At 31.6% G+C, this 25,381-nt stretch overlaps 2 protein-coding genes and 1 long non-coding RNA gene across 3 annotated transcripts; 1 reads left to right on the forward strand and 2 right to left on the reverse strand.

The window, feature by feature from the left end:
* Positions 1 to 3,986: 3,986 nt before the first annotated feature.
* On the reverse strand, positions 3,987 to 5,594 carry LOC121222238 (uncharacterized). The gene is made up of 4 exons (XR_005919427.1): positions 5,563 to 5,594; positions 5,316 to 5,417; positions 4,862 to 4,984; positions 3,987 to 4,295 (listed from the first exon to the last, which is right to left on the reverse strand). It is a non-coding gene; the product is annotated as an uncharacterized lncRNA (long non-coding RNA).
* Positions 5,595 to 8,755: 3,161 nt separating this feature from the next.
* LOC121222086 (secreted RxLR effector protein 161-like) lies at positions 8,756 to 9,259 on the forward strand. The gene has a single exon (XM_041101984.1). It carries the CDS (start codon positions 8,756 to 8,758, stop codon positions 9,257 to 9,259), a length of 504 nt encoding a protein of 167 aa, XP_040957918.1.
* A 2,189-nt stretch (positions 9,260 to 11,448) lies between these two features.
* On the reverse strand, positions 11,449 to 25,381 carry LOC107915519 (uncharacterized). The gene is made up of 3 exons (XM_016844669.1): positions 25,307 to 25,381; positions 24,459 to 24,859; positions 11,449 to 11,683 (listed from the first exon to the last, which is right to left on the reverse strand). Exons 1-3 carry the CDS (start codon positions 25,379 to 25,381, stop codon positions 11,449 to 11,451), a joined length of 711 nt encoding a protein of 236 aa, XP_016700158.1.

The raw sequence follows: 25,381 nt of genomic DNA on the forward strand, positions 1-25,381 counted from the left end.
TTTCTTTCCACTTGAAATGGGTTTGAACTCTATAAGCTTAAGACACTATCAAGTAAGAAGCTTGAAATGGTTTAAATCGTAAATGTTTCTTTTTTTATTTCGTTGTGGAACCCTAAAACAGAAGATTTTTCTACTGTGTTTATTCATTTATGTACCATATAACATATAACTTAGGGTTTAATCGAGACGAGTAGAGCTAAGCTCGAATACTATTAAGTTTGAATTTAATATTCAATTCGAGTTTATTGAATATTTATTTTTAAGCTCAAGCTCGATTAAATTCGTTTATCAATTTTAATATTTGAGCTCTACTCAATAATTATGCTTAGAGTTAATAATATATACTGAAGGCAATAATGTAATTTAATAATATAATAATACAAAAAATTTTGGTAAGACTCACAAATTGTTCGAGTCAAGTATTACAAATAACGAATTCGGCTCAATTGATAGCTCAACTTGACAATTATCGAATAAAATTCAATTTTTTTTAAATCAGACTCGATTAGCTTACGAGCATCAATAGTTCACTTACCCCTAATATAACTATCCTATTATGTTTATGTGAATGGTGAATGCCGTACAGGAAATGGTAAGTTCTGTGTGTATTTAACCCTTTTGGGTATTGATTTTAAAGCTTTTTCTTCTAAATTCAATCTTTCTTGTGTCAAATTTCGATTAGTTGCTGATTCATAGATTACTGATTAAATAACCCTTTTGGGTATTATATAATCATGTCCTACAAAAAGTTATGGAGGAGTAGAATCATCCACTCAAGCTTTCAATATTAGGAGAGGTATTGCAAGTCTAGTGAAATTAAGGAAAATGCCTGCCTGTGGTATGTCATGGTTTTGACATAAAGATTCTTTCCTGATTTATGGCTTCCCTGGAACAATATTAATCAAACCTCTATCTATCATTAAAATGGCATGAAAGAAATTATCATCAGATCAGCAGTTTTAATTTTACACCAAAAGCAGTGATTCAAGTTTGCAGATGATGAAAGAAAATTCCCAAAATCAAACTCTAATCAGAGTAAAGATTCGTTGCTATGTTGATTTTTTTCGTATATGGTACAAACTTCATGCTATATTCATGAATTACTATAGCATTAGCACCAAAGAACTAAATAGTAAATAAAACCTCAGAAGATAAGATTCATTACCAGTTTGCACTCATTTTGTACAAAGCAAATTCATGAGTATTCTGTACCGGAAAAAAATGAAAGATAAAATGGTTTGTTACTTGAGGTCTAAGCTATCACTTCATTGGCTGCAATTTCTAAATTGTTGAAGGATGTGCTAGTTTCAGGATTATATTACAGTACCTGGAAATTAACTCTCATTTTGCAACATTATAGAGAGAAACAAAGCACGGGTATAAGAGATTGTATTGAAACATGAGCGCGTCTGGATTAATTTAGTTCGTCGAAGATGTTTCCTCTTCTGGTTGCAACAAACAATTACCCCATTATTGTACAACATCAATATATCTCCATTGCTCAAAACAACCATTGGTTGATAGGAATAGTAGCCGTTTCTCTTCGAGTGCTCTAAATATTCAATAACAAACTGTTTGGTCCAAGACTCCTTTGCAACATACTCTTTCATATCCCAAATGACAAATTTCAGTGAAATCGTGAAGTGAATTATAAACAGGCAACCTCCTAACACTCCAGTCTTTGTGCATTCTGAAGAATACTTATCCAATTCTTGAAAATGATGAGGCGGTGGAACTATCCCAAATTGCATTCAAAAAAGCATTGAAAGGTAAAGAAACAAAGTCAGTTGGTGCATTTCCTATGCTTCTCCATGTCCACTCCCAATGGTGTATATTTCAGTCATTAGATATTTCAATCCAAATGTAGTATAATAGCTTTCCAAAAGTTTGTATTGATTAGAGACTGTTGAAGTTGGCTTCCATGCAGATCATGAAGCAGACCAAGCTGCCCGAGCCATGCAAGTTGCTGCTGAAGCTCATGCTGATGTTTTGTTACTTTCAAGTGGATGTTTTGTTACTTAGTTAGGTATGAACTAAGTTGTTAGTATTCTTGATGTAATTAGGTGCTGATAGATTGATAAATCAGCTTTACCAGGTGTATAAGTTATGTTTATCAAGTTTTTAGGCTACTTAGTGGAGTTAGGTATGTGTTTAGGTAACATTTTCTTCTTTTGACCAGCTGATGCTTGGTATATGTAATGGAATTGTGCCTTTATTCAATTGTAATGAAAATATTTCACAAAAATTCTTCTTCATTTGGTTTTACTTAAGCATTTTTTGTTCACAAAACTCTAGACGATTTTCTTGTTTAATCAACAAGATATAGATGCTTCTTGCTTAAGTTTCTGTCAAATTTCTCATTCTGTTTTCTTAGTTCCAATAATTGGTATCAAGAGCTGATTTCTTAGTGGACCTTTCTCTTTTCAATCCTTAAAACCAATGTCCTCATCTGGTTTCTCTCTAGCTCCACCACCAGTGTTCAATGGTGAAGGCTACCACATCTGGGTAGTGAAAATAAAGACCTACCTATAGGCATTTGACTTGTAGGAGGTTGTCAATGTTGATGTCGAACCACCACCCTTGAGAGCCAACCCCATGGTGGCTTAGATCAGACAACACTCTGATGACAGAGCCAAGAGATACAAGGCAATGTCCAGCATTCAAAATAGTGTGTCAGACTTGATTTTCACAAGGATTATGGCTTGTGTGTCTCCAAAACAGGCTTGGGAAAGGCTTAAGGAGGAATTTAAAGGAACTGAAAGAACAAGGCAGCAACAACTCTTGAATTTGAGAAGGGATTTTGAAAATTTGAAGATGAAGGAAGCAGAAGCAGTTAAACAATAGTCAGACAGGATCATGTATGTTATGAACAACATTAAGGGCACGTTTGGTTCGCTGTATTGGATTAGAGGTGTAATGGAATAGAGGTGTAATGGAATAGAAGTGTAATAGCAAATCAACTGTTTGGTTGAATGTAATGGAATAGAGGCGTAATAGTAATCTTGTGTTTGGTTGAATGGAATAGAGGTGTAATAGCATAATGGAAAAAACTAAAATGACTAGAATACTCTTAGCATAAATTTATTTTGGTAAATGATTATTGTTATTTAAATTTTAATAAGATTATTATTATCAATAATAAATAATATAATCATATTTTAACATAATTATTATTAAATATAATTTAATAAAAATATATAATTTAATAAAATTCTTAATATTAAATATTCTTATATGAATTTAATAAAATCATAATATATAATACTATAAAATATAATTTAAAATAATTATTATTAAATATAATTTAATAAAAATATATAATTTAATAAAATTCTTAATATTAAATATTCTTAAATGAATACTTTTAAATAATCATATTTCTCTGTTATTTTCCCTTGTATACTTTTAAATAATCATACTTTTAAATAAAATTCTTAATATTAAATATATAATTTTCCCTTGTATACTTTTAAATAATCATATTTCTCTGTTATTTTATATTTGGTCGATTTCTTGTCCCATGATCATCTATTTGCATTTCATGAAATGGTATAATCTATAGAGGATAGTTGCTTCTTCTCATTTCCCATTCTGTTCGTTGATAGTTACTTAAAAAAGGTGCAGAGATTTATTGTGGCGTTTATGAACTTCTCTAGAACTTCATCTTGCATCTTTGAGCTGCTTAGAGCCAGAGCAATGTGTGATATTGATTATATCTCCTGGCATTAGAATTACAAGTAATTTTAGTACATTGTTACGGTGCCTTAAATGGAAGCCATTACTGAAATGATGAGTAAAATGTGGTTAGTACAACAATTATAAATGAAAATTTGGATTTGCATTTCTTCTTTAACAATGACCATGCATCTTATGTGAATTTCTGGACTGACCCACAACATAGAAAGCCATACATTATTGTTTACAAGAGAGCTTGAAATATTATTAAAAAGTTGGAAACAGGTCAACAATTCAAGAGATTAAGAATGTTCAAAACAATGATTAACAACACTGCATTTAATAAATAAACATATCATGGTTAATCCCCTTCAAAGAATTAGGGATCACTTCCAGAACCCTGTTTTCCCCTAGCAACATATGCAAACTCACAAGCTCCAGACAACAAGGGACTGGAGATGTTTACCGTTAGCATACTACATGCGTGATTGCAAATTTATGAACATTCAACTACAACAGTCCAGAACCTACCAAAATTTCTAAGCAAATACCTCAGAATCGATTTGCTGAATATTGGGGAAATTTTGTTTCAGGGTAGCATTGTAGTTAGGAGACTGCGCCTGCAATAAAACAGTACAGTTGATCACATATGAGAAAGGTTAGGAGAGAAGAATGACTACTACGCCAGTATAGAAGATTGAGAAATGTCAAACGATAATCACCAATTGTGCAAATAACTCTATAGCTAAAATGAATGCAATATGTCGAGGCGAGGATGATGATATAGACTTAACTGAACTCAGCCCAAGAAGGTAGAAAACTACTTTAGATGGATGCCACTACTTTGGTCACCTACAGCTAGATTCAGATCATCCATAATTTCAACTATCAAACCATCACATTATGCGCAGATGAAAGTGACACAGCTTAATACTAGCTTGAGAAGCTGATTCATTCATTATTTGCAAATTACTCAGAAGTGGTTCAATAGTTTAGTTTATATATAGATACGAATCTCCACAGCATAAACAAGAATAATACCTAAAGTTGAAATGCAAATCTTAGCACAAACTCTTGGCCAACAGATCAAGAAAACATTTAACAAAAAGGTACCTGCTTTATTAGGCAAACAAAGACGAGAAAAACACATTGCAATGTTGGAATTGAAAAGAGAAATGAAACAAACATTGAGATTTCGAAACATCTTGCATCAGGTCGAAACATCTTGCATCAGAACCAAAATGCTCCATCATCTTCCTAGATCAGTGTTGCAAGAGCTTTTAACTGTCAAATGTCTACTCCTTTGAACCTATGAGATTTAGAGCTCTAGGTAATGAGAAAGGAAAGAACAGGCCAATTCAAGAACTTACAGGCCCCTGAATGCATATCTAACTTATAAACAAAACAGAAACAATCATCATAACATCATCTTTTCCTAAAACTGTTTTTCTCCCCAAACCAATCGTAAAATTCCAAGGCTAACTGAGGTGAGTTCTGAAACTCGCCAACAACACGACTCACCAATGCATTTGTAAGACTGGGGAACACTTGATCCAAGAATTTCCATCTTCTATGCTTTAAATTAACACAAATCGCTCTGAATACAATGTCTTCACTATTTGGGCAAGAGAATTGCTTACCTAAATGCAATCCTCGGTTGAAAAAGCAACTTCTTTTGGACAAAAAAGAGCAAAAAACCATAGAAATATCGATAGCCAATTCATCAAAAGTAACACTTCTTTCTGTAAAAAAGATTAAAACAGAAAAAGAAAAACCCAAATCACTATAGCAACATAAAATCTGCTTAACTTACAAGAGAGGGGGAAAGAAGAGAAAGTTGCAGTCTAAAAATGAAACACGGCAAAGAAAGAGATGAACTAAGCTTACAACAATACTACTAGCTTCTAAGCAGCTCCAACAGAGTGTGTCTTGAAGAACGAATGCTGACGAACTTATGTGTAAAGAAAGAAAAATAGAACAGAGAAATCAACAGGCAAGAATGCAAATAAAGGGATATAATAGTAGGCAAAATATGGGGATTTTACCTGACAAATGAAATCGATGGGAGGGAGCAAATCGGCAGAGGCTAGAAGGAACAGAAGAGAAACAAAGGGGAAGCCGATGGGAGGGTAAAACAGGAAAGGGAAACTGAAGCGGCGCCTAATCTTGGCAAAAGGGACGGATTACAAATCGGTGAATTTCACCGATTAGATCAGTAATGTATTACAATGGTATTAGCAATACCATGAACCAAACATAGGAATAAGGGGGGATTAGGTGGGGCCACCGATTAGGGGTGTATTGGCTATGCCAATACACCCAACCAAACATGGTGTAAATTGCTTGGGGATCAATTCAGTGAAGCAAGAATAGTGGAAAAGGTTATTTAAACCTTACTTGAAATATATGAAGCCAAAATCTCATTCCTAGAAGACTCAAGAGATCTATCAAGCATCTCTTTGACTGATCTAATCAATGCTCTTTATGCTCAGGAACAAAGAATAGCTAGCAGACAGGAAGAGCATCAAGAAAGTGCCTTCCAAGCCAAGAGCAGACCAACCTCGAGCTCCTCTTGTTACAAAGGGAAGAAGACTTGGTCAGATAAGCCTAGAAGAGATGGAGCAAGAAGAAGATATCCACCTTTCTCACATTGTAAAAGGCTTAGCAATCTAGAGGCAAATTGCTGGTTCAGACCTGATGTGCAGTGCAAAATCTACAAACAAATGAGTCATGTTAAGAAAGTTTACAAAACTAAAGGCAAGCAGAAACAAAATCAGCCTCAACAGCCTAGAGCTGAAGCTCAAGTGGCAGAAGAAGGTTGTGATCAAGAAGAACAAGTCCTTTTTGTTTCTTGTTTAGCCACCAGAAGAAAAACTACAAAATAGTGGCTGATTGATAGTGGTTGCACAAACCACATGACACCTGATGAGACCATTTTCAAAAACATTGATAGATCCTTCAACATAAGAGTAAAAGTGGGCAATGGACATTACATTAAAGCAGAAGGCAAGGGAAATGTGTTGATTGACACTCCTACAGGTACCAAACTTGTTTCTAATGTCTTGTTAGTACCTGAAATTGATAGAAATCTGCTTAGTATAGCTTAGTTGCTTGAAAATGGTTACTCTGTGGTTTTTAAGGATAAAGAGTGCCTAATTAGTGATCCAAGTGGATCCAAGCTCATGTCAGTAAGCATGACTGACAGAATCTTTGTTGTCGATTGGAGTAAAAACTTAGTTTGTGCCTACACAACAACTTTAGATGAATCTAAGCTGTGGCATAAAAGGTTGGGCCATGTTAACTACAAGTCTCTAGATCAGTTGACCAAAAGAGACTTGGTTGAAAACTTCACAAAATCAGTAAAAAAAGAAAGATGTTTGTGAAGTGTGTCAGCTAGGAAAGCAAGCTAAACTGCCATTTCTTTTTAACAAGGCCTAGAGAGCCTCTGAGAAGTTGCAATTAGTCCACACTGATGTGTGTGGCCCCATGAGAACTGAATCTTTAAATGGAAGTAAGTACTTTATCCTCTTCATTGATGATTACTCAAGATTCTCTTGGGGCTACTTTCTCAACCACAAATCAGAAATAGCATTAGTGTTTTGGAAGTTCAAGGCTGAAGCAAAAATCAGTCAGGATGCAAGCTCAAGACACTAAGGTCTGACAATGGAACAGAATACACCTCGACAGTGTTTCAAAATTTTTGTGAAGAATCAGACATAAAACACCAGCTCACCAACACCTATACACCTCAGTAGAATGGTGTCAATGAGAAGAAGAATAGAAGCTTGATGGATATGGCTAGATGTTTGATGTTTTAAAGAAATTTGCCTATGACTGTTTGGGCTGAGGTAGTCAATACTGCAATATATCTTCAAAACAGGCTGCTAACTGAAGCATTGTTTGAAAAAAAAACCATTTGAAGCTTGGTTTAGGTTCAAGCCATCAATTACTCATCTAAAGATCTTTGGCTACATTTGTTATGCTCATATTCCTACAGTCAAAAGGGATAAGTTAGCTAAGAAGGCTCAGCTTGGTATTTTGGTGGGATACAACAATGTCAAGAAAGGCTATAGGATTTTGGATCCTACAACCAAAAGGGTCTTTGTGAGCAGAGATGTTGTATTTGATGAGAAGTCAAGCTGGAATTGGGATAAAAATGAACCAGAATGCACTGCTGTAGACTTGGTGACATATTAGATTGAAGGAGACAAAAATGATCCTGAAATGGACATTGATCATGAGCCAGTTAAGGGAACCAGACTTTTGAGTGAAATATATGAGAGGGCTCATGTGGCGCTATTGAACCAACCTATTTTAAAGAAGCTCAAACTCAACAAGGATGGAAGCAAGCCATGATGGATGGGATGACCATGATCCACAAAAATCAGACCTGTGAGTTAGTTGCTAGACCAACTCACAAGAAAGTTATAGGAGTAAAATGAGTGTTTTGAGCCAAACATAATGCTGATGGAAGCTTGAACAAACTAAAAACAAGGTTGGTTGTGAAGGGATTTAGTCAGAAGTATGAAATTGACTACCTTGGAACATTTGCACCAGTGGTAAGGCTTGATACAATCAGACTACTAGTTGCATCGGTTGCACAAAGGCAGTGGAAAATACATCAACTTGATGTAAAATCTACCTTCCTCAATGGTTTTCTTGATGAGGAGATTTATGTTGAACAGCTTGAAGGTTTCAAAGTTTCAGGTAAAGAAGATAATCTGTACAAGCTGAGAAAAGCATTCTATGGCTTAAAATAGGCATCAAGGGTCTGGTATGATAGAATAGACACCTATCTAGCAACCTTGGGGTTCAAGAGAAGTATCAGTGAGCCAACTTTGTATGTGAAAAGGAAAGTGATGAAACGCAACTCATAGTCTCCTTGTATGTGGATGACCTGCTAGTGATAGGAGGAAACAAGGCTATGCTAACTGACTTCAAAGGCAAGATGGAAAATAAGTTTGAAATGTCATATTTGGGTGAAATGTCCTACTTCCTTGGCATGGAAGTGTCTTAGACTCAGCAAGGAATTTTCTTGAGTCAAAAGGCATTTGCCTTGAAAATTTTGAACAAGTTTTCTATGGAAAATTGCAAGGCAACTAGCACTCCAGTTGCTGTTGGAGAAAAACTATCAAGCCAAGGTGATTTCGAGAAAGTATGTGAGACAACCTATAGAAGCTTGGTGGGATGTTTACTTTACTTAATAGCTACAAGGCCAGATATAATGTATGATGTTAGTCTCTTATCCAGGTTCATGCATTGCTACAACATTAACCATTTTCAAGCTGCAAAGAGAGTACTAAGGTACATCAAAGGGACTTTGTGCTTTGGAGTCTTGTTCACCAAAGCTGAACACATGAAGCTTCTTGGTTATATAGATAATGACTGGGCAGGACCGATAGATGACATGAAAAGCACTTCAGGGTATCTGTTTACCCTTGGTTCAGCCATTTTTTGTTGGAGCTCAAAGAAGAAAACTGCTGTTGCTCAATCAATAGCTGAGGCAGAGTATGTAACAACTGCAGGAGCTATTAACCAAGCAATTTGGTTAAGGAAGATCATGGCTGACTTGAACTTACACTGAAGAGAAGCAACAAAGATTAGATGTGACAATCAATCTACTATTGCAATTGTAAAAAATCCAGTGTTTCATGGGAAAACAAAACATTTTAAGATCATGTTTCACTTTGTTAGGAAAATGGAACAATCTCAAGAAACTAAATTGATTCATTGTAGTTCTGAAGATCAACTGGAAAACATCTTGACAAAGCCTCTTTGTGTGTCAAGATTCAAAGATTTGAGAGCCAAATTAGGAGTTTGCAGCATGCAAGCCAAGGAGGAGTGTTGAAGTTGGCTTCCATGCAGATCGTGAAGCAGACCAAGCTGCCCGAGCCATGCAAGTTGCTGCTGAAGCTCATACTGATGTTTTGTTACTTTCAAGTGGATGTTTTGTTACTTAGTTAGGTATGAACTAAGTTGTTAGTATGCTTGATGTAATTAGGTGCTGATAGATTGATAAACTAGCTTTACCAAGTGTACAAGTTATGTTTATCAAGTTTTTAGGGTACTTGGTGGAGTTAGGTATGTGTTTAGGTAACATTTTCTTCTTTTGACCAGCTGAATGCTTGGTATATGTAATGACATTGTGCCTTTATTCAATTGTAATGAAAATATTTCACAAAAAATTATTCTTCATTTGGTTTTACTTAAGCATTTTTTGTTCACAAAACTCTAGACGATTTTCTTGTTTGATCAGCAAGATATCGATGCTTCTTGCTTAAGTTTCTATCAAATTTCTCATTCTGTTTTCTTAGTTCCAATAGAGACATCTGAATAACCAAGCCCTCAAAAATAACCTCTCAACCTATCCTTATAAGGTGGTTGAATTGTGATAAATTCACCCAAAATTGGGATACACACATAGAAAGGGTCATGATTTTTGGATCCAACTAAATAAAGCAAACCATTGCATGCACTCATATTAGAAATATCCCAAGTGGGTACACTAGATTTGGGTGTAAATTTGAGTTTGGAAACCTGAAAACTTGAACCATTGACATTTATGTGGGATAAGTGTTGGGGTTATCAGCCAAAGCAAGAAAGAAAAATGAAGCAAAGAGAAACAGATGCAAAAAAATGATCAAAAAAATTGAATTGCATTACTGATTTCAGTAAGTCAAATATTAGTTTCTTAAGCAGTTTCCTAATGTATAACTACTCCCACTAATTACATTGAGAAAATACATAACTTATCTTGTACACAAAGTAAAGCTGACTTATCAGCCAAAACATCACTTAAACATCACTCAAATCAGTAAACTACTCTTAGTGTTTCAAATAAACACATTACAAAATGAACTAAGCTAGTTACATATTAAACAAACATAGTTGTTGACTGGTTGAGCTTCAAAACTTCTCTGTTGTTGCATTGCAAGCCAAAGTTCAACACTCCTCCTTGGACTGTATGCAACAAACACTAATATTTCTTCTTAAATTGTCAAACTTTGAAGTACTAAGAGGCTTAGTCAAGATATCAGCAAACTGATTTTTAGAGTTGCAATGGATCAAATTAACTTCCTTTGATTGTTCAGCCTCTCTAACAAAATGGTATTTAATCTTAAAGTGCTTTGTTTTGCCATAAAACTCAAGTTTTTTTGCTATTGCAATAGCTAACTGATTATCAACTTTGATTTCAGTAGCTTCTTCTTGGTTCTCATTTAAATCACATAAGAGCTTTCTTAGCCAAATGGCTTGATTGATAGCAGCAGCTACTGTAATGTACTCTGCTTCTACTGTTGATTGAGCCACAGTTTGTTATTTCTTTGAACTCCAACAAAAGACCCCTGAGCCTAGAGTGAAAAAGTAGCCCGATGTGCTTTTCATATCATCAATGGACCCTACCTAGTGACTATCAGAGTAGCCTATCAACTTGAGTTCTTCAGCCTTCAAAAAATTTACCCCATAGTCGAAAGTTCCTTTTACAGATCTAATGACTTTTTTGGCTGCCTTAAAGTGAACAACATTGTAACAATGCATGAACCTAGACAGAAGGCTAACAACAAACATGATATCAGGCCTTGTAGTTGTCAAATAGAGCAGACAACCTATAAGGCTTCTATACCCTTTTTCATTAACCTTTTCATAGTTGTCATTGTTTGTTAGCTTTTCACCTTGAGCCACTGGTGTGCTAACAATTTTTCAGTTTGTCATTCAAAATTTGTTTAAAATCTTCAAAGAAAAGGCTTGCTAACTTATGAAGATAGCATGATCAGACTATTTTACTTCTATGCCAAGGAAGTAAGTTATCTCCCTTAAGTTAGTCATTTCGAGCACATCCTGTATCTGCCTTTTGAACTCTTCAATCAGCTTCCTTTTGCTACCAGTTACCAACAGATCATCTACATATAGTGACACAATTAGTAAAGTTTCATTCTCTGATTTCTTCACATAGAGAGTAGGCTCACTGATACTCTTCTCAAACTCAAGACTAGACATATATGCATCGATTCTGTCATACCAGATGTAGAAATGCAGTTGAAAAGAGTAAAAGTTGTAGAAGAGAAAATGACACTTGCAGAAATGCAGTTGAAAATAAAGTGAAAGGCTAATCAAGGAAAGGAAAAGTTGAATAAAAAAGAAAAGGTGAATGATGCGGGTAAAAAGGAAAAGGAAAGTGAGAGATGAACATAAATAAAGCAACCTCACAAAGAATGAGAAACCGAAAGCATCGAAGAAGAGTAAGGATTTTAAGATTGAGAATCAGGGACATTCATAGGCATGTGTAAATTTGAGTATTATGACACATTCAACTAAGGAAAGAAATGTAGATTTCGAAGCTAAGACTCAAAAGAATGGGAAGAAGAATCAAAGTCCAAAGCTCACCAAGCAAGGGACTTCTAGGAAGAGAGTGGGTTCAGACATTGAGAAAAGTTGTGGTTCCTAGAGTAGGGACGTGGAAATTGTGGCTGTGGAGGATTTAGATTTCTATGATTTTTATAAAGATAGATCTAAGAGGAATTTTAAGAAATGGAAAACTGGAAAATGAAGGAACATCGTTTAAAGATAGATCTAGGTAAGTTGATAAATAGGGAGATAAGGTGGTGGAACATCATTTAAAGGAAAATGAAGGACAAACTGGAAGATTTCCCCAATATTCAATGATATCCAATGCTTATTGCAGGATTTTACATTGATCCAAATGGAATAAAGCATCCAATAACCAAGAAAGCATAACATGGAGATACATACAATAGTTAGCAGCTATACATTGTTTGGTTTCTCGTTTTGTCTTTTTTCGATTATCGAATCGATTTTCTAACCCTAAACCAACATTGTTAATTGATTCTTAAATTGATTTCTAACCCACATCCCTGTTTTTTTTTTCCAAATCGATTTTCTTTTCCTCCTTCCCTTAGTCACAATCAATTTATGTTTTTTTGCCCTAAACCAACCCAACTCTTCAGATTTTTTCCCTAAACCAATATTAAACCTTGGCCCTTCCATTGCTTCACCAACATGACAAGTTAATTGGCCGTATCAGCTAGTTAACTTGCCACATCAGTAGTCCTGTTAAGATAGTAACGAAAAATGTTAATGAGTGACTGATTTGTCACTTTTTGATAACGTTAGTGACTGTTTTGTTATTTTTCTAAAGTTGAGTTACTGAAATGAAATCTGAGTGACTGTTTTGTTAGTTACCCTAAAGTTGAGTGACTGTTGGTTTAATTTACCCTTTAATTTTAAATACATTGAGTTTTTGTATTTTTTATTTAAATATTTTAGGTACTCCATCTAATTTTGCAGTTAAAATTAATGATGCCAAAGGTAAAATAATTTTTTTAGCTCAAATTATTTACGATATTTTATCAATTTGATTATACCCTTTAAAAATATATAAAAATTTAAAATTAAATTTATTTTTCTATTATAAATAAAAACATAAAAATCTAAAAAAATGTAATATTTAAAAAAATAAAAAAATTGTACTTTTAAAAAAATTATGAAAAAATAAAAACTCTTTAAAATTTAAAAATAAGCATAAAAATTATTTTAAAAATATAAAAAAAAATTACAAAATTCAATGTTATCTAAACTGGACCCAACTGGCTAGTTTGACTAGGAACCGACTGACGTATCGGTCTAGTGAGAGGTAAAAAATAGGTTAACCCGTTAACAGATATAGACTAGTTGAATCGAGATAAAAAAATGATTGAATTGATAGTTGAACTGATTTCAAACGAATTTGACCAACTGATTCTTAAAACGACTGGTTTGACCGATTTAAGACAATTAAATTATTAAAAATTATCAAATTTGACCAATTGAGTCACCCAATTTTTTACCTCATAAAACCTATACCTCGACCGATTCCTAGTCCAATAAGTTCGGTCTGGTTTAAAAAACATTGAATTTTGGATTTTTTATATTTTTAAAATGGTTTTTATTTTTTAATTTTAAATAGTTTTTTACTTTTTAAAAAACTATATATTTTTTAAAATTTTATTTTTTAAATATAAAAAACAATTTTAATTTTGTTAAAAATAATACATATTTTTAAAGTGTATGAATCAAATTGACAAAATCTTATAAATGTAGTAGGCTAAAATATTTTAAAAATTTTAAAAATCGATTGACTCATGAACTAGTATGAACTAGTTGAATCGGTCTATAAAAACCAGTTACTCGCAATTGAAATAGCTTTTTTAATTTTTTAATTTTTAATTTTTTAATAATTAATTTACTTTGGACAGGTCGGTTTGGGAACCAGTTGGTTATACTTGTTCGAAATCGATTCAACCGTTTTTTTAGCTCGATTCAACCAATTTGTACCATTTCGTAAATCAGTCAATTTTTTTACCTCTCATTAGATCGATACTCCAATCATTTCTCGATCTAACTGGCCAGCCCAGTCCAATTTAAATAACATTGAATTTTGGAATTTATGATAATTTTAAAATCATTTTTATTTTTCATTTTTTGAATTTTAAAGAGTTTATTTTTACTTAATTTTATTTTTCAAAAATATTTTTAACAAAATTATAATTTTTTTTAAAAAAATTATGTTTTATTCAGAATATGATAAATTAATTTTTAAAATCTTTTAATTTTTTTATGTAATTTTAAAAAATAAAGACCAAATTGACAAAAAAAATTTATAAATATTAAAGGCTAATTTTTTTTTGTTATGAATATCTTATTAAGTGAATGTCCATCATGATCAAGATAAAGTTTTTAATGTACTTTAAATTCTAGTAGTTATTAGAATTAGATCTCTACTTCTTTTATACTTCTTATGCTTATAAATAGAAACTCTGATGAAGCATTGTAATCACCCCTTTTGATAAATAAAGTACATTCTATATTGCTTTCATATTTTCTTTGTTCTTTATTCTTTATTCTATCCATCTCTCTTTATTTTATAACACATTATCAGTACGATCTTGCTCAAAGTGATAGTTCCTTTTATTGACGATCAAATTTATCCTTCATGATTTTCAATATCTTTGACAACAAGATGCAAAGTGTTTACAGGAAGTTTCTTTTATTTAATATTTCATATTTGATTATTATTTTTCATATTTATTTCATTATACATTATCATTGTTTTGATTAACTTGTTTTGCTTTTTGTTCTTAAGGATGGTGAAAGATTTGATACTGTTATCTATATGAAATCAAGAAATAAGATTCACTACTTCTCATCCATGGTAATGTAAGTCAATCTAATCAATTTCTTTTGAAATTTTATTTGATTTCTATTAAAAAGTTGAATTTATATAATTCACTATTCGTATCTCTATAAATTTATTAAACCCTTCACGCATTTAGTTATTGGGATTTTTATGTGGAGATAAATATTTTTTTCATTTTTAATAGAATTGATTGCGGAATGTGAGTAAAATACTTACTTGTCATGAACTTTGGGATATTCACCCTATCTGTGATAATTCCATATCATTGTAAAATTTGAAATAAAATTATGTCATAAAAGGTGGAAGTTAGAAAATGTTTATGTTTAAACTTTTATTGTTGTAAAGTTATTTTAATTTGACATTATAATATTTTGTATTTTGTTGTGGTATGATATATAAAATATATATTATCTAACCACAATGATTTATTAGTGATATGAATTTATTTGTTACGTTTAATATATGTTTTTTTATACCTATTCAGTTTATTTTTATATGAATAGATAAAATTTTATTTAAAATAAATTAAGCATTTATTAAAGTTATACAATAAAATGATTATATGCTCTTGAAGAGCTAATATTGCACAAACGGTAAAAAGCTCTTTAAGAGCTTATATTTTAACTCCTTGTGATTCAAAATTTTATAAAATATAATATTATTTTTCAGATCAAGAAGATATATGTTGAATAAAACCTTCATGTGTTCTACATTAAAACCATATATATAAATAACATGATATACTCATGTATTTGTATTATATGTATTCCCCAAAGGAATACATTACACTATATGATTGAAATATCTAATGTGCTCCTGCAGTAGCAATATTGTGAAAATGACTTCAACAATATTTTCGAGCGATCTCATACTTTCTAGTGGCTAAACAAAATAATAAGTTACTAATGAAAAACTATGAAATTCTTCCCACTTGTTTTGCTTCATTTCCTGAAGTGAATGTAGCAGTACATAACAATTATGCAAATGAAAATATAGAGATCATGATTGTTGTTGTAATTGAGGATGTGATTGGAGATTAATCATGACAACATGAATAGATAGATTTTGATTTGAAATCCACGCATGTTTTGCGATGGTGATTATGAAATAAAGAATCAATAGAGGCGTTTAGAACTCTACCCTACTAGATTTATTGCATTCCTTGAAGTGAATGCAAATATAAAGAAAATAAAAGATATAATCATGAATCACTAAAAGTGGGAACATAGTAATAAATAAGAGAACAATGAGAGTTCTCAAGATAACTCTTCAAAGGGTAGAGATAATTTATGTTATCAATGTGGCATATGTCTAAAAATGGGAACATAGTAATAAAAAAGAGAACATATGTGGCATATGTCTAAAAATTTTGTTTCTGTTAATATTCTTTAAGGAAGGATATGAGAATATAGTAATAAATTCTATCATTATAGATAGAAAGTATTTATCTTATTTGGTACTAAAAAAAACAAATATTATTCCAATATTTGATAGTACAAAATTAATTGAAAGCTCTAGAAAAGCTAATATATTAATATCTTGTGATGATTAATCCATTGGTTTTAAAAGATATTTATAATGGATCTTATATTGAGATTGTGAATGAGGAAAGTATTATATTTCATATGAATCACTACTGCTATAAATATCTATTTTGAAAGAATGAAAATGAGAGGATTGGGTTATTAATTTATATTTATTTTATAATATTTGTGATCTTCTTTTGTCATCATCCCTATTAAGAGGTTGGAAGCAAAATATGACTATAAAAGATCTATTTATGAGCTATAAAATATGATAATTCTATCTAAAGCTCGTTATGGTTGGATGCACTTGAAGTTGCAAATTTTTTTTAGATATTTAAATATTTTGGCATATTTCCTAAAGTGAATATTGCATATAATTGTTTAGAAATTATATTTATTTTGTTGACTTAGTGACATTATAATATTCACATTGATTTAGACATTTCCAGTAGTAAATGTCATAATAGCACTTATATGTGGATACAAAGTAAAAGGAACAATAGTAAAATTATTAATTTGTTACAATTTAGTACAGTTGAAACACATGTTAAAGTAAGCCAGAAGTTTACTGATACAAATTCATTTACTACTTGGCGTGACCAGTTAGACCATCATGGATCATATATGATACAGAAATTAATTAAGAATTCACATGGACATTCATTAAAGAACCAAAAGATTCTTTAATTTAAAAGAATTCTCATATGTTGCTTGTTCTCAATGAAAATTGATTATTAGAAACTCACTAGCTAAAGTTGAGATTCAATGTCTTGCATTTCTGAAACGAATATAGGTTCATTCATCCACCATGTTGATGGTTTTGATATTATATAGTCTTGGTAGATGCATCTACAAAATAATCACATATATGTTTTTAATTTGCAACCTGTCATTTGCAAGATTGCTTGTTTAAATAATTAATTTCAGATCATACAATTAAGACAATTCATCTTGCTAATACTGACGAGTTTATATCTCAATCTTTTATTGATTAAGTTTGAAAAACTTTTGTAAAAGTTTTCACATAATGGTTTAGAGAAATTATTAATTAAACACCTCTAATTAATGTCTAAACCATTACTTATGAGAACTAAACTTCCTATTTCAACATGAGATTATGTTGATTTACGTGTTGTATGCATAAAGCCAATAAGTTATAAATACTCCCCATTACAATTGGTTTTTGATCAAGAGCTAAATATTTCTCATCTTTAAATTTTTGTATGTGCATATATGTTCCAATTGCTCCACCACAACGCACAAAGATGAGTGAATCCTCAAAGAAAGTTGAAAATATATATTACTTACAAGTTTCTTTATACTATTAGATGTTTTGAATGTATTCGAGATTTAATTATGATATGATTTGTGATTACAATTTTGATTCGATAGTTCTCTCGACATTAGGGGGAGAGAAATAATAACTTGTAATGAGTTAGGGGAGAGTAATTTGAACCAGAAGTTCAATAAGGATAACTCATTACAAGTTAATTGTTAGATGTATTTACAAAATTAATAAGATTAACCAAGTCTTATATATCATCTAATATTTTAATTTGAATAAAAGTAACAGTAGGACAATCAGTTAGAATAAATAATAGATTGATTAGTTCCAAAGATGAAAATTCTTCTAGATGGTCATATAATAGAGTCGGGTGCACCAGAAGAGACCCAAGACATAACTAATAAGTAAAAATTCAAAAGATATTTAGGTAACTGAAACTGAATTTTAAAATAATGAAAATAAGAGATCTCGATAAGTTATGTCAATTCGAGAAAATGTGGAACCAAATAATAAAAGTGGTCGACAATGATTTTGCATGCAATATTATTATTGAAATAATGAAATAAAAGGAGGATCTTGAATAAATCAATTGCGAAATATAAATATGAAATAAATTGATCAAAATAGAAAGACGCAACTTAAGTACGGTGAAATTCTTGGAGTTTTTGGACCAGTAGTCCAAATATCTAAAGGTATAAAGCCAGTGGGGTGCAATTGAAGTAGTTTTGCAAATGCGGAATAAAAACATGAAGTTTTTCACTAAGTCCTGTCATTGATTATGAAAAGATATGATATTGTTTTGTGGTGGATGCAATAACCTTTAGATATATTATTAAATTGACAATTCATAAAACATTTAACTTGCGTTTAATGGTTACTGTTACAACCTTTTATGAATCACTATATAGTAAAATTTATATTAAAATCCTTGAAGGATTTAGGATGCTAGAAGCATATTGAAATTCTCAAGAAATTGTTCATTTATATGAATTAGAGGTGATCATGGGTTGGGCTACCTGGCCCGGCCCGATGGTCCACCCGAAAAATAGAAGGTTCGGGTAAAAATATAGGCCCGAAATATGGATTTGCCCAAAAAAACGAGGCCCGACCCGACCCAAATTATATATTAAATATATTTTTTTAATTTTTATTTTTAATCAAATATAATTTTTATTAAATATATATATTTTGGACTTTTAATCCAAATTATATATTAAATATATTTAATTTTTATTTTAATCAAATATGGGCTGAGTCGGGCTCGGGCTTAGAAATTTTCTTTCGAGCTGGGCTTGGACAAATTTTTAGGCCTATATTTCGGGTTTGGCCGGGCCCGGGCCTAAAATTTTGTCTGGACCTGGCCTGGCCCATGATCACCTCTAATATGAATTGAAATAATTTGAATATATGTGGTAAATTTGACTTAGTGAATAGTAGTTGAAGGAGGATTATAAAATGATCCAAAATACCTATTTGTGTTTTTATAAAAAAAACCATGATTAAAGTTTGTTATGATTATTGTTGAATCTCCTGAAGAGATCAAAATATATTTCCCCAAATTTCCCTCACTCGTGACTTTTAAAAGAATGGTAATATAAATGCTTAGCAAATACATGCAAATAGTCATTTGAAAAACTAGTATTCAAGATTGAATACGTAAAATATGAGAAAATATGAGATGTTTTCATAAGGGGGAGTAAATATGTATTACACTCTTTTTCCCTTAATCGATATTTTGTCCCATTGGGTTTTCCTGGTAAGGTTTTTAATGAGGCAACATATTATGCATATTACAGATTATGTACTCTTTTTCCTTCGTTAGGTTTTTATCCCACAGGATTTTTCCTAATAAGATTTTAGCGAGGCACATTACCTACCAATGGACATCCAAGGGGGAGTGTTATGAATATCTTTTTAAGTGGATGTCCATCATGATCAAGATAAAGTTTTAATATACTTTAAATTCTAATAGTTATTAGAATTAGATCTCTACTTCTTTTATACTTCTTATGCCTATAAATAAAAACTCTGATAAAGCATTGTAATCATTCCTTTTAATCAATAAAGTAGATTCTCTAGTGCTTTCATATTTTCTTTGTTCTTTATTCTCTCAATCTCTCTTTATTTTATAACAATTTTTCCTTTGACGTCATTAATTTTAATGAAAAATTAGATGAAAAAAAATCAAAATTTTTAAATAAAAAATAAGAAATTAAGTGTTTTAAAATTAAAGTATAGTGATTAATTTTAGAACCTGTTTGAACAACTTATACGAACAACTTATACCGAGATAATTCCCCAAACAGAGCCTTACTTTTTCATACACCCAAACAATTCTACTTGCAGAGCTATAAGACTTACCTTAACATGGAGAAATAACTGATAAAATTCAAGGTTTTCAAATCCATCTTAAAGGAATGCTTTTGTTTCCTCCGACCTTAGTTTTTAATGTTTATGAAGAGAAAAGAAGAAAACACCCTTTACTCAAACTTGAAGACCTATTAATATAATCTATGTCTTTATTGGAACTTAATAAATGTCATATCACTACCAAATTGTCTTATCCAAGCCCACAACTTCCATGAACACTAATTGAGTATTTCACCTTATCTTTAACTATCCTGGTTCACATTTAGTTAGCTTATAACCAGCTTACCTTGTAATTTAACTTGTATAGTTCCACGGAAAAAGGGCGTACCATACCTTTGACATGGACTCAACTCTCAATACCAATTCACTTGATCACATATTTATTCCAACAAATCATACCAACTTGGCGTAAAGCCCTTATCATCTTAAACACATAACTGTATTCGCCCACTCTATGCGCCAAGAAGGGGCACTTAGGCGAATACCACTTTGCCAATCATACTGCTTAAGGGCTACGCCAGACCTTGTACCCGCCAGAATCGGGGCGTTATAGTTTAAACAAACCTCCATTGGGTACGATTCTTGAAACACTTGCATATTTCATTGTAAATAAAAACTATATTACAATTTGATCTGTTCACTTACAGATACTACACTTCTATGTCCAATTGTAGTTTTCTAAGCCCCGACACATGCACACTAGGGCATGGTCATTAGGATCATTCTAATTGTAATGATAACGTAAATTAACCACTCACAAGCCCTTAAGGTAAGTTGAGTATTTTCCTTGATTACTTACAAAGCATTGATGCTTAACACACCGTTGTTTCTTGCACGTAGGTTCGTTCAAGGATTTTGAGAAGTCATGATCATTTGGGAGTTCCTATCACCTTTGCATGGTTGAAAATTGTGCAATAGGATATCCTATAGCATGGCATGTACATAGGATGATTATATTCAATGATAAGTTTGTATGATTTGGTTTTAATTTAATGAATGATAAGTTGTGGTTGTTTTCATAAAAGTGTTGTATATGTTTTCATACTTAAAAGAGAGTTTATGAGTCATTCAAATGTGTTTAAAATTATTCGGAACCTAATGGTATGATATGGGGATGATTGGGGATTTTCAACTTCAAGGGCATAAGGTTTAATACCCCTACCTAAGGTACCGCACCTCACCTGACAAAATGTCAAAAATGAATTGTTTCAGGTCTAGGTGCCACACCCTAGAGGTTAGATACCAATACCTAGCCTCCTGGACATGCCCATTACATTATTTTGACCGTTTTGAGCCTTCTGAAACTTGTACATAACCCCGAACACCTTCAATCAATAGAAAAATATTTCTAAATGATTTTCAATTGATTTTAAAACCTTTAGAATGTTTGAAAAATATTTTAAAGTTTTTAAATTAAATGTTCTAAAGTTTGATTATTGTTGAAACCCCTTGATTCTTTCAACCGAAAAATCATGTTTTAAGCCAAAAATACCTAAATACTTGTTTTACGATTCAAATAAGTTTAAATGTATTGTCAAATGAAAGAAAAAGGGATGTGGTCAAGTTTTAAACACCATGGAAAATAATTTTTTTTATAAAAGAAAATTTTGTACAAAGCTTGAAAGTTTTCCAGTAATGGCTCCCAGTTGTGCCATAAGCCAAGACGGGCAATGAGTGTTACAAAGTCGACCCTTTGGCAAGGTCACTTAAAGCAATTCGTGGCTCACAAGCTACACCAAAGGAACAAGTCCTATGACAAAGAAGTAGGACCATCCGACGGACAAAAAGATGATAATGGAAAATAGCTCGTGCGGATGATTATAAATGTACTAATAGGTGGTACTGCAAATTGGGCCACCTTGAACTAGGGTTGAGCACAGAAACCGAGAAATTTGAAAAATTGATTCAAGCCGATGTATTCGATTCGGTTCAGAATTTTTATTATTTAATTTGATTTTGAGTTGATGTTATCACCCAAATTGCACAATTCGATTCAAGTTTTGTTTTTTCGCATGAATTTCATTTTATCCAAATCAGACCAAATGAAAAGAAAATTCTATTTTTAAAGGAATAGTTCAAATAGGATAATAAATTGACCATTTCAATGTCTATATGGACTAATTCATTTAAATATATTATTATTATTATTATTATTATTAAAAACTAGATATGATCATAAAAAAGATAAAGTCATCGAAATATTTTATAAAAAAAATATAAAAGTGTAGTTTTATATTAGAGTGAGTGGATCATTTCTTAAATATAATAAATTATAATTATAAATATAATTCTAATTTTAGGAAAATAATTTATTAAAATTTATAATATTTTATTTATAAAAGAAACCATTTTTCACAAGTTGTCAATTATATATATTTGATAGCTATAAATATAATTGATTATATGTCATATTATAATGACTCGATTATAATTAATTAAAAGCTCGCAACTAATTAAACTAAATAAAAGAAATGATAGAAAAAACATTAAGTGTACAAATTACTTATGTATTACTTTTCCTTTTAACAATTTCGGATGCTTTATCAACTTAATAGCTTAACATCAAATGATTTTTTAAATGGTTTTCTTGACTATTATGATATTAGTTTAGTTATGTAAATCATTTTATAAATATATAAATAAATCTAGAGCATGTATTATGATTGTGGTGAAAAAAATAAAGAATTACAATATTATATTTTTTAGGCAAAACAAGGTGAAAAGAATCCTCATGGACACAGGGAATTCAATCAACATTCTCATGGCTAAGGCTTTTTGCTAGATGGGCCTCAAAGATCAGCCCTATAGAAAGCTAGTCTGGTCTATAGCTTCAACCAGACGATTGCAGTGAAAGGCTTCATCATCCTGTAGGTAACATTCGGCGACGACAGGCACATAGTCACAAAGATGGTCGAGTTTCTAATTGTGGATCATTCGGCCACTTATAACTCCAAAAATAAAATTAAAATTCAATGTTATCTAAATCGGACCAATTAAACTAGAAATCAATTAAAGTATCGATCCGATGAGAGGTCAAAAATTGATTGATCCGTAAACTAATACGATATGGTTGATTTGAGCTAAATTTTTATTATTTTTTAATATTTTTATTTTTAATAAATTATTTACTTTAAATTGGTTAGACCAATTATTTTGAGAACCAATTAATCAGATCAGTTTGAAATCGATTTGGTTTAACATTTTTTAGCTTAATTCAACCAATTTTTTACTTCTCACTAGACCAACACTCTATCCAATTCCCGGTCAAACTGACCAAACTAGTCAGTGCAATCCAATTTGGATAACTTTGACTTTTAATTTTTTTAAAAAATTTTAAATCTTTTTTATTTTTAAAGAGTTCTATTTTCTTTCATAAATTTTTTTATTTAAAAAAAATAATTTTTATAATTTTCATGTACTTTTTAAAAGGTAAAAACCAAATCGACAAAAAAGAACTATAAATGTTGAAGACTTAAAAATATTATTTTACGGTTGACATCATTAACTTTAACAAAAAAATTAGATTGAAGGACCAAAATTTTTAAATAAAAAAAGGTACGGAGACTCAATATCTCAAAAATAAAGTATAGGGACTAAGTTTTAAATTTCAAAATAGTACAAGAAATAAATCAAATCAAATTAAATATTTCTTTAATCACGAATTTAGCAAACAATTGGATGTCATGAATGCTGCTTTATGTGGTGTCTAAGGTATAAATGATTCATGGCTCTGTGAGGTTCATTTCTAGGGATGAAAGGACTCAAATATTACTTCAAATGACCAAGCCATGCACCAAAATACCAGTTCCAGTTTACATGGACGCCTAAGCCTAACAAATCTACTAATTAGCATGATGTCTCAAAATTTACAAGTAACAAAAGCAGTCATATCTGAATCACTACATACATTACAATTTAGGCATAATAGTTGGGTCCTGGAACTCATAATATAACTCCCTAAGGATTTAGTTGGTTCCATGGCCTCGTTTACCAATTACCATATTCGACTTCATAAACTCCTTTTTACTTTTCATGTATCAGATCGTCGAGTTTCTTGCATATAAATCTACATGAAAACTTTACTTTTCATGTATTATTAAATCACAAACCGATGCATATTGAATGGGAGACATGTATAAACTCGAAAAAAGAATAAAAACTCGCATGTTCATTTACAGATTTGTCATAGACTCTGGTCCTCTACATCCTACATAAACATTTTCAGCTTATTAAATAAAAACCATGATACAATGAAACAGAACTCAGTAATTTGTACATGGAAACGGAAATCAAAAGTTCACTAAAATGGCATCAAAAGCATTATCTTCAAGCTGTAGGTGATGAAAGAAAATTTTGAACTCGCACTCTAATCCTATTAATAAGGTGCATCGCTACGATTATGATATAATACCTGGATATTTGCTCTCCTTTTGCAACATTGTAGAGAGAAACAAAGCATGGGGTATAAGAAATTGCATCAAATTTTGAGGGAATCCAGAAGGATTTAGCTCCTCGTAAATATCTCCCCTTCTGGTTGTAACAAGTTCTTTTCGGGTAATTTGACAACATGAATATTTCTCCATTGCTCAAAACAAGTATTGGTTGATAGGAACCCGAGTAAACATGTTTAATGACAAATTGTTTGGTCCAAGACTCCTTGACACCATATTCCTTCATAACCCAAATGTCAAATTGCATGAAATCTGGATAGTGACATATAAACAGACAACCTCCTAGCACTCCAGTCTTTGTGCATTCTGAAGAACACTTATCCAATTCTTGAAAATGATGAGGCGGTGGAACTATCCCAAACTGCTCAGTATCAAAGTCAAAAGAATTTATGAATTCACCACGAAGAGAAGATTTCGACTAGTGAAGGGCTCCATTCAAGAAAGCTTTGAAACGTAAAGAAACAAAGTCAGTAGGTGCATTTACTATGCTTCTCCATGTACCACTCCCAATGGTGTATATTTCAACCATTGGGCAATTCAATTCATCTGTAGGATAATAGCTTTGCAAAAGTTTGTATTGATTAGTGACAGTTGAATAACTAAGCCCCAAAAAATCACCCCTACACCTATCCTTATAAGGTGGTTGAATTGTGATAAATTCACCCAAAATTGGGTTACACACGTAGAACACATAGAAAGGGTCATCTCTTTTGGGTGCAACTAAACAATGCAAACCATTGCATGCACTAATATCAGAAATATCCGAAGTGGGTACTTTAAATTTGGGTGTAAAGTTGAGTTTGGAGACCTGGACACTTGCACCATAAGCATAAACATAGGATAAATGAAGCCTCTTTCGAGATTTTTCAAGATTATTATACAT

Source organism: Gossypium hirsutum, chromosome D10 (assembly GCF_007990345.1).
Source record: "Gossypium hirsutum isolate 1008001.06 chromosome D10, Gossypium_hirsutum_v2.1, whole genome shotgun sequence".
NCBI lineage: Eukaryota > Viridiplantae > Streptophyta > Magnoliopsida > Malvales > Malvaceae > Gossypium > Gossypium hirsutum.

Coding starts and splice junctions, on each gene's coding strand:
- LOC121222086 (XM_041101984.1), top strand. CDS start 8,756: ATGGAAAATTGCAAGGCAACTAGCACTCCAGTTGCTGTTGGAGAAAAA.
- LOC107915519 (XM_016844669.1), bottom strand. CDS start 25,381: ATGTATAATAATCTTGAAAAATCTCGAAAGAGGCTTCATTTATCCTAT. Junction 24,860..25,306: donor CTTATGGTGCAAGTGTCCAG/GTCTCCAAACTC, acceptor GATACTGAGCAG/TTTGGGATAGTTCCACCGCC. Junction 11,684..24,458: donor AAAGGAGAGCAAATATCCAG/GTATTATATCAT, acceptor CTGGTATGACAG/AATCGATGCATATATGTCTA.